The sequence below is a fragment of the Rhinolophus ferrumequinum genome, chromosome 8 (assembly GCF_004115265.2).
Source record: "Rhinolophus ferrumequinum isolate MPI-CBG mRhiFer1 chromosome 8, mRhiFer1_v1.p, whole genome shotgun sequence".
In the NCBI taxonomy this organism is placed as follows: Eukaryota; Metazoa; Chordata; class Mammalia; order Chiroptera; family Rhinolophidae; genus Rhinolophus; species Rhinolophus ferrumequinum.
The window spans coordinates 49,376,863-49,386,230 of record NC_046291.1 but is presented as its reverse complement, the minus strand read 5'-3'; the positions used below and the strand labels follow the sequence as shown (position 1 = coordinate 49,386,230).

Below are 9,368 nucleotides of genomic sequence, written 5' to 3'. Positions count from 1 at the left end.
GACTCACCTTCCCAGGCTTCCCGGGACAAAATTAACCAGCCTGGGCCCCCACCCCCGCCCGGGCCCCGGTCCTCTCGGGCGCGTTCTGCCTGGGTGTATGCCGGAGGGGGGAAACGCTTCTGTGTGCTGGCGCCACCGCACTCCGGCTTCCCTCCCCAAAAGTATCCTCCCGGAAGCCCCTCGGGCCGAGCCTTTCCTTCCGCCAGCGGGGCCCAAAGGCCGGAGTTGGGGACGCGAGTGGGGCAGGCGGGCGAGCGAGCCCCGGATAAGCTGGCGGGCGGCGGAGAGTGCTGGGCGGGTTGTCTCCAGCGCGCACTATCTCGGGCGCGTAGTAGATGTCGCTGTTGTCCGTGCTTACGCTGCCGGCCGGCCGGGCTCTGGAGCACGTGACCTGCGAGGAGGCTGCGGCTCAAGGCCATTTTCAAATCTCATTGGCTTGGTTGTCATGTGGTCGGCAGAGGCATCCACAATTACACGGGGAATGTTTTCCTAGAGATGTCAGCCTACAAAGGACACAATCTCTCTTCTTCAAATTCCTCCCCAAAATGTCCTTTCCCAACAGCTCTCCTGCTGCTAATACTTTTTTAGTAGATTCCTTGATCAGTGCCTGCAGGAGTGACAGTTTTTATTCGAGCAGCGCCAGCATGTACATGCCACCACCTAGCGCAGACATGGGGACCTATGGAATGCAAACCTGTGGACTGCTCCCGTCTCTGGCCAAAAGAGAAGTGAACCACCAAAATATGGGTATGAATGTGCATCCTTATATACCTCAAGTAGACAGTTGGACAGACCCGAACAGATCTTGTCGAATAGAGCAACCTGTTACACAGCAAGTCCCCACTTGCTCCTTCACCACCAACATTAAGGAAGAATCCAATTGCTGCATGTATTCTGATAAGCGCAACAAACTCATTTCTGCCGAGGTCCCTTCGTACCAGAGGCTGGTCCCTGAGTCCTGTCCCGTTGAGAACCCCGAGGTTCCTGTCCCTGGATATTTTAGACTGAGTCAGACCTACGCCACCGGGAAAACCCAAGAGTACAATAACAGCCCCGAAGGCAGCTCCACAGTCATGCTCCAGCTCAACCCTCGCGGCGCGGCCAAGCCGCAGCTTTCGGCTGCCCAGCTGCAAATGGAAAAGAAGATGAACGAGCCTGCAAGCGGCCAGGAGCCCACCAAAGTCTCCCAGGTGGAGAGCCCCGAGGCCAAGGGTGGCCTTCCAGAAGAGAGGAGCTGCCTGGCTGAGGTCTCCGTGTCCAGTCCCGAAGTACAGGAGAAGGAAAGCAAAGGTCGGTATGAGCAAAGTTGTCACCCCAGCGGGGCGCGCAGCCCCGGAGCCCGGCAGAGGGGCAGCACCTGGGTGCCCAGCGCCGCCCGGGCAGCCCAGGTGGGGCTGACTCGCAGGTGCAGCTCCTCCCAGCTTTTAGAGAAGCAGTCTCAGTCCGGAGATGGTCTCCGCTTCTCCGCGGTTGCCCTGGCCCTCCTGGCTAGTCCTGGCCCTACGTGATGGCGCCCGAGCAGAGGAAGGGCTTGCCGGGTTTATTTTTCCTGAGCTAGATCTGAAATGCAACAAAGGAGTGCAAATGAAACCTGCGGCTCGTAAACACGGCCTCAGAATCTCCTTTCTCCCACTCAGATTTGTAGTCCCAGCTTTACCTTTCACCCAATGATGATTTTAAGGTGGTCCAAGGCATCGTGTTTGTGTTCAAGTGTATGCACCCCGCATCTTGCGAGCTTGGAGGCGGCAAGGGGAACCAGATGGCTTGGCTGTTTGGCGCTTGGGCTGGGAGAGCAGAGCTCCCTGCCTCTGTGGGGCTAGGTAACCTTGGCTTTGTCTGTGGGAAAGTGCAGCAAGCTTTGTAATCCGTTTGCAAAGGGGGCAAAGGCGAAAGAGGGGAGAATGGAATCTGCATGGCCCACCTGACAGAGCCAGCCTTAGGTCTGGGCTAGGGCAAAGAGCCAGGGGCTCTGGTTTTTTGAGAAGGAACCTTGCCGTTGAGCCTCTCCCCCAGTGTCCAGACGTAGGCCACATTAAGAAGCTATATTTCTAGGGGAATGCCTTTGTGTGGGGGCAAGAAGGCAGAAGAATTCAGGAAAATCTGGGGAATGGAACAATGCCCAGGCAGGACTGAGGGGATGTACTCAGTTCCTTGGTTATACATTGAAAGAGAATGGACACCTATGGGGCTCCCCCAATTGACTCGGAGAAGTGGGGAAAACGTGGCTGACTTGGGGACTTGAGGGAGCAATGGGGTTGGTAGGCTTGTCTAGGCTGTGGCTTGCTGTCTTACACTCCAGCCTTGTCATAAGCTGACCACTTAGAATGTTGCTGGGGAGATCCTGAAAGTTTACTGTTGTACTAATGTTTTGTGCAGGTCAGAAACTTGAGAGAGAGAACCCTGACACAGAGGGCGAGAGTATCCGCCCATCGTGTCATTTGGGGCATTTAAACTAATCTGGCATCAATTACAAATCCCTTCCAGGGCCCACCTCATGTGAGTAATGTTTAATACCAGTATTTCCCAAAGCAGCCTGGCTGCCAGCGGGGTCATGGCCAAGGGTACATTTGAACAGACTGAGAGAAAAAAAAATTCTTGATTTTTTTCTTCTTCTCCCTTTAATTTTGTTAGAGGAAATCAAGTCTGATACTCCAACCAGCAATTGGCTCACTGCAAAGAGTGGCAGAAAGAAGAGGTGCCCTTACACTAAGCACCAAACGCTGGAATTAGAAAAAGAGTTCTTGTTCAATATGTACCTCACCCGCGAGCGCCGCCTAGAGATCAGTAAGAGCGTTAATCTCACCGACAGGCAGGTCAAGATTTGGTTTCAAAACCGCCGAATGAAACTCAAGAAGATGAGCCGAGAGAACCGGATCCGAGAACTGACCGCCAACCTCACCTTCTCTTAGGTCCAAGGCCCGTGGAAGGCCAGGATCAAAGAGGGGGCACTGAGTTCCAGGGCCGAGTGCTGGAGGACTCGGAAGGCGGAAACAAAACCTTCATTGCTCTTTGTTTTGTTTTGTTTTGTTTTCCTGCTAGAATGTGACTTTGGGGTCATTCTGTTCGTGCTGCAAGTGATCTGTAATCCCTATGAGTATATATATATATGTATATATATATATTAAAAAAACTAGCACGTGTAATTTATTATTATTTTTCATCGTAATGCAGGGTAACTATTACTGCACATTTTCATTTGAGTCTTAACTTATTGGAACTGTAGAGCATCCATCAATCCATTCATCCATCCAGCAATGTGACTTTTTCATGTTTTTCCTAACACAAAAGGTCTCTGTGTGTGATTAGTCCATGAGCTCATGGCGTTTTGAATATCAGTACTTAAAAGTACTTAAATTACATATATATTTAAAAAAGATTAAGAAAACCCACAAGCTTTGGGGGGAGGGGGCCTAAAAAGCACATTACAATGTATCTTTTTGCAAATGAATTTAGCAATTGTCCTTGGTGAGATGGAATATTGACGATTTATGCCTTGTAGCCTTTCCTTGTGGTGCATCTGTGGTTTGATAGCGTGCAACAGCAACCTGTCTTTTCTGTGCATGTTCTGGTCGCATGTATAATGCAATAAACTCTGGAAATGAGTTCGCTCCTTCTGCTTTCTGAAATGGAAATATAGTGCAAATGAAAACTTTTGGTGAGATTATCTTCCTGTCAAACTGCTTGTTTGGGGCAGTTGAGGGGAGGCATAGAGAGCAGGGGAAGGGATGTGGAAGAGAGAAGCTGGAGAAGGCCTAGGGTCCTGAAATTTGGCAGTGGTCGGGGGAGTGATACCCAGCCTGGGTGTGCTGTTTCCATGGTTGGGAGGAAAGAGAGTCCTCTCTCCCCTGCCCCCCAATGATTGAATTGAATTCTCAATGGGTGTAAATTTCTCTCTAGCCCGAGCCTGGTGAGTACGTAAGCCTGTGCCCAAGCTGCTTTTTCCTCAGAGCTCCCTCTCTTTGGTTTCAGTTGTGTTCTTTTTAATGCTTTCAGTAGGGTCTTGGCAATTTCTGGCTGGTGTGAAATCATCAGGGGCTGGGTTGAAACCAGTCTTGACCACCTGGAAACTGCATGGCCTCCATTGCAGGAACAAGGACAAGCTCCGTTTAGCATTGCATCAGATTCAGTTCTGCCCCCATTCCCTCATTCTCACCCTCATCCCCAAGCACAAGACAGCCAGGCCACAGCAAAGCAGAGGATGGATGAGTTTTGCCATCCCACTTTGCCCTAATTTCCTTATGGAAAAATTTTATGCTCAGTCATTACCTATTAGTGGCACACATGAAATTGTTTTTAAGGAAGAGAAGATTTTCCCCAGTAAATCCTTCCTCTGTTTAATTACAAAATGCTGGTTGGAGCCACTGTATCTGGGAGGCAAGAAAATGTATAAAGGGTGACCGAAAGACAATTTGCAAATAAACATGACTTCCTATGAAGTCCAATGTTTAGCTGCTACCATGGCTTGGAAAACTCCAGCTTTCACCACTATATATATTGCAGGATCCTCAGCCCAATAGATTCCAGACTTATCTAGTCTTGCCAGGGAGAAGGGAGGAGAAGCCTTGGGGAGAATTGCTGACAGAGAATTCGTTACCCCAGGTTGTGCTGCAGTTTCAAAGAGTCTCCAACAGCTTCAAGCAGCTTCACAGAAAACGTTTTTCATTTCTAAAAACAATATATTTATGGGCTCTAAGCCTTACAGCCCTCATCCAGGGAGTCTGGCAGACTCCGTATTTATTCAGAGTTTTAAATTTCCTCCTCAAAACCAAGAACCTGCCCCAGTTCCAAGACAGAACCCTTTAGAGTATCCATTTCCTAAGGGTGGAAGAGAGCCTGGTCGGAAGGAATGCCAGGTTGGGAACACTGGAATCCATTTGTCCAGATCTCCACTGGTTGGGCAGGAGAAGGTGGGCAATTTTGACTTCTCCGTCTCCTCCGTTATGTGGGGAGCTCCATTAATTGTTGACAGGGGGCCATGTCTCTCGGAGGAAAACTCGCGCTACAGGCAAAGGCAGCAACTCTGGAACAAAATTAGAAAGCCATTGGCAAAGACAATCAGGCCAGAAGTAGCCATTTCCCCCCTTCTTTTTTGGGCTTGAGGTGGGCTGGGAGCCCTCCAAGGGTGCGCTGAGCAACTTGTAGAGCGAGGAATATATCCTCCGCTGCCGGCTCCCGGCTGCTTTTGTCTCGGCTCCCAGCCGAGCTTCCGAGGCTTTGTACCATGGATTTGGGAGTGACAATGGGCATTTGCCTCAGATTCAAGGCTGCCTAGCCTTACCTCAGGAGGCAAAAGAGAAAGAGAGAGAGAGAGAGAGAGAGAGGAGAGAGAGAGAGGAGAGAGAGAGAGAGAGAGAGAGAGAGAGAGAGAGAGAGAAAGAAGAAAAGAAAAAAAAGAAAAAAAGAAAAGAATTCAGAAGTGAGTGGCCCAAGGACCAGGCCATTTCTAAGACATCTCAGGCATCCGCTTGGAGGCCTCTAAGTGGGAAACAGGCAAAGCGGCCCTGCCCCGGAGATGCGGTTCCTGCTGGCCTCTTGTTGGGAGGGTCTGGGCGGCGGGCGGGCGCGGGCCTGCGCTACCATTTGGGTTCTGCCCTATGGTATGTTCTCTTCCAGGGCCTTCTAGCAGCCCCGGAGAAGACAAGGCACTCTGGCCGCCACTGTCCGCACGGTGCCGACTCGCCAGCCTGCTGGCCGCTTCGAGGGCAGACAGAAGCTCCGTCTGTGGCCGCCGCTGCGCCCAGCCCGCGGGTCAAGTCCGCCCCAGCTCACCCGTCGGGCCGCGGCGTGTGCTCAGCCTCACGTCGGGGATGTGTGTGGCTGCGCGGGCGTGTGTGAGTGTCGTAGGGGGAGGGGACCCTCCAAGCTGCTCCATCCGTCCGTTTTATTAGGGACACATTAATCTATAATCAAATACACCTCATAAAATTTTTATTGAAAGGCATAATATCATTACAGAGGTCTTCCACCTGTTTTAAACAACACGACAAGCTGTGAGAGAGCGTGTGTGGGGGGGTATGTGTAAGGAGGGGGTGGGTTTGAGTAGGGAGAGAGGCACAGGGAGAAGAACTCCCCTCGGGCGCCAGGGGGCCGCCTCTGAAGGCCGGGCTGCTAGGGGCCGCACCAGGCCTGCGCGACCCCGGCTGCTCCCGGCTGTGCCCAAACTCTCGGTGAGCCCAGGACGCGCAGTCGGTAGCTGAGAGCCTAGGCGCTGGGGAGGCAGAGCCGGGACCGAACTGCAAGACCAAGGGCGGCAAAAGGAAGCGAACAAATAGTCCCCAGCGCCTCCTCCGGCTGCAGTCGGGCGTGTGGTCCCAGTAGCTGCCGAGCTGGCCGAGCCAGGCTGTGCCAAGTCCGGTGCACTGGCCGGGACCCGCGAGCTTTAATTGCATGGCTTATGTTGATGATGATTTTTTTTTTTTTAATCACAGCAGCCCCCAGTTTAGCGGACTGATTTACTCCTGGTATTGGTAAATATGATCACGTGGGCCGCGCGACCAATGGTGGAGGCTGCAGCCTGCGAACTAGTCGGCGGCTCGGGCGCCGGCGGGGAGCGGCGCGGCGGCGGGCAGTGTAACCTTGGGTGGGAGCGCACGGTGCTTCAAAATGTCCTCCAGTGGCACCCTCAGCAACTACTACGTGGACTCGCTCATAGGACATGAGGGCGACGAGGTGTTCGTTGCGCGCTTCGGACCTCCTGGGCCCGGCGCGCAGGGCAGGCCCGCAGGTGTGGCCGACAGCCCGGCCGCCGCCGCCACGGAGTTTGCCTCGTGTAGTTTTGCCCCCAAATCGGCCGTGTTCTCTGCCTCGTGGTCCGCGGTGCCCTCCCAGCCCCCGGCGGCGGCGGCGATGAGCGGCCTCTACCACCCATACGTGCCCCCGCCGCCCCTGGCTGCCGCAGCCTCTGAGCCCAGCCGCTACATGCGCTCCTGGATGGAACCACTGCCCGGCTTCCCAGGCGGCGCAGGCGGCGGCGGCGGCAGTGGAGGCGGCGGTGGCCAGGGCCCTGGTCCCAGCCCTGGCTCCAGCGGCCCACCCAACAGGCGCCACTACGGGATTAAGCCTGAAACCGGAGCGGCCCCGACCCCCGCCGCCGCCACCGCCGCCACCTCCACCTCCTCCTCCACTTCCTCGTCTTCCTCCTCCAAACAGACTGAGTGCTCCGCGGCCCGGGAGTCCCAGGGGAGCGGCGGCCCCGAGTTCTCGTGCAACTCGTTCCTACGGGACAAGGCGGCAGCGGCAACTGGGGGAACCCGGCCTGGGGCAGGGATCGGGGCTGGGGCTGGGGCCGGGACAGGCGGCTCGTCGGAGCCCTCGGCTTGCAGCGACCACCCGAGCCCCGGCTGCCCGCTGAAGGAGGAGGAGAAGCAGCATCCGCAGCCACCACAGCAGCAACTTGACCCAAGTAAGTGCAAAAGAAATTGCCCCCTGATTTATTGCTGAAACCTGTAAGGCTCGAATGTGCAAAACTGATAGTTTTACTAACCTATAAAAACGTCTAGACGCCTACCTTAGCCTAGGCGAGCAACACACATCCATAAAAAAGCTTCCCATAACCACCTACCCTGGGTGCGCGGTTTGTACGGTAAACAGAGCGCGGGCATTAAGGTTTTTTATGATAATTCCCCCAAGTTGTGAAAAGCGACCATCCTTGGTGAAATTAATTTAACGACCTCTCTCCCCCACCCTGTCGTCTCTCCCTGCCTCCCCTCCGCCCCTCGCTCCCCTTCTCCAAACCCCCCTCTTCATAGACAACCCCGCAGCAAACTGGATCCACGCTCGCTCCACCCGGAAAAAGCGCTGTCCCTATACCAAATACCAGACGCTGGAGCTGGAGAAAGAATTCCTCTTCAACATGTACCTCACCCGGGACCGGCGCTACGAGGTGGCAAGAATTCTGAATCTCACAGAGAGACAAGTCAAAATCTGGTTCCAGAATCGTAGGATGAAAATGAAAAAGATGAGCAAGGAGAAATGTCCCAAAGGAGACTGACCCGGCACGGCGCCGGCGGGACCGCTCTGTTTTGCAAAGGCAGTGGGTTTTTTTCTTTGTGGGTGCTTGATTTCCAGAAACTCTCCGGGATACGGACATTTCACACACACACACACACACACACCCCTTTTTAGGTAGAAGTGACTGTGTGGTTGGTCTCTGTGAGGTATTTGGGGGACTCTATATTTGCTCGCTTATGTGTTGGAGAAACCAAGTGGCTTTGGGGTTTTGCCCTGTCCCGTGCCCTCCCTTTCCTGCCCCATTCGTTCCTTAGGAAATGCTGTATTTTGTGAGTGCACGCTGGCTCGAGCAGCCCTCTCCTTTGTAAATGTCTTCCATGTTTCTGAAAAGTGCTGTAGTTTTGTCCTCAGCGCTGCTCAAGCAGGGCCACGCGAGCCCCACTTCCGAGAATGACGGCAGAGCGACGGCAGTGCGGAGACTTGCCGAGGCCCGGCCGGGTAGCCCACCGGTTATGAAAGCCCCCTTTCCTCAGGAAGCCCGCGGCCCTCGACTGAGACCTGGAAGGAGACAGAAAGAGGAGCCCAGGGCCTCCGGTGTGGCGGGGTGGGGATTATTCAGTGCACTGGAGGAGCCGCTGCCCCCGGGAGGGCTCGCCTCGCGTGGGCTGCCGCGGGTGTAGGCCCGCCGGGTTCCTGCCTGAGGACCAGTTGTAAATGTTACCGCTTCCTACCAATAAATGCTGACCTGATCAAATGGAGCCCAGACGCTGGCCCGTAACGCTGTGTGCCTGCTTTCTCTGTCTTTCTGCAAAATATCACCCTCAGGAACTTCTTTCCCGTCTCTGCGAGTGAGACATTGCTAAAAATCCGGGTCCTTCCACCTGAGAGATCTTTCTGATTTGCCTCCGAGTCTCCCTTTGTGTGGACAAACCCAGCTTAGAGCACAGACCATGGCGGGGTGTGTGTGTGTGGGGAGGGGGGTTGCCGGTCTGGTCTCTCCCTCAGCTTGCTTCCAGCACCTTAGCGAACTCTGTGCCCTGGAACCAGGGTCAGCCTTGCAGCAGTGCACAGAGGAACCGAAAGGCCCGAGAAAGCAGGCACCCTCTTGCTGGGGCGCTGGCACATCATACCCCACGTCGCTCTCTGATCATGTAGTCACAGCCATCGACCCCCTCTCCAAACAAGGGAAAGGCCAACTCTGCACTCTGGAGCAACTCCTGAAGCACGGCGGGTCCGTCTGGCTCCCGGAAGGCTGAGCCGGTCAGGCTGTGAGCTTCCGCCCCTCCCCACAGGAGCCCCAAAGTGACCTTAGCAGATCAAAATGGTCAAGGCTCTCCTCCGCAGTTACCTTCACCCCACCGCCCCCTCTCCCCCACCCAGTTTCTGTGCTCGTTTAGCCCCCAGCTTGGCCCTCTGAG

The 9,368-nt window shown here is 54.6% G+C and overlaps 2 protein-coding genes across 2 annotated transcripts; both read left to right on the top strand.

Annotated features, from left to right (window-relative positions):
* Positions 1–494: 494 nt before the first annotated feature.
* HOXD10 (homeobox D10) lies at positions 495–3,602 on the top strand. Its single transcript, XM_033112365.1, has 2 exons — positions 495–1,290; positions 2,632–3,602. The coding sequence occupies exons 1-2, from the start codon at positions 546–548 to the stop codon at positions 2,907–2,909; spliced, it is 1,023 nt and encodes a 340-aa protein (XP_032968256.1). The 5' UTR covers positions 495–545; the 3' UTR covers positions 2,910–3,602.
* Positions 3,603–6,472: 2,870 nt separating this feature from the next.
* HOXD9 (homeobox D9) lies at positions 6,473–8,689 on the top strand. The gene is made up of 2 exons (XM_033112366.1): positions 6,473–7,402; positions 7,749–8,689. The coding sequence occupies exons 1-2, from the start codon at positions 6,604–6,606 to the stop codon at positions 7,988–7,990; spliced, it is 1,041 nt and encodes a 346-aa protein (XP_032968257.1). The 5' UTR covers positions 6,473–6,603; the 3' UTR covers positions 7,991–8,689.
* The last annotated feature ends 679 nt before the right edge of the window (positions 8,690–9,368 follow it).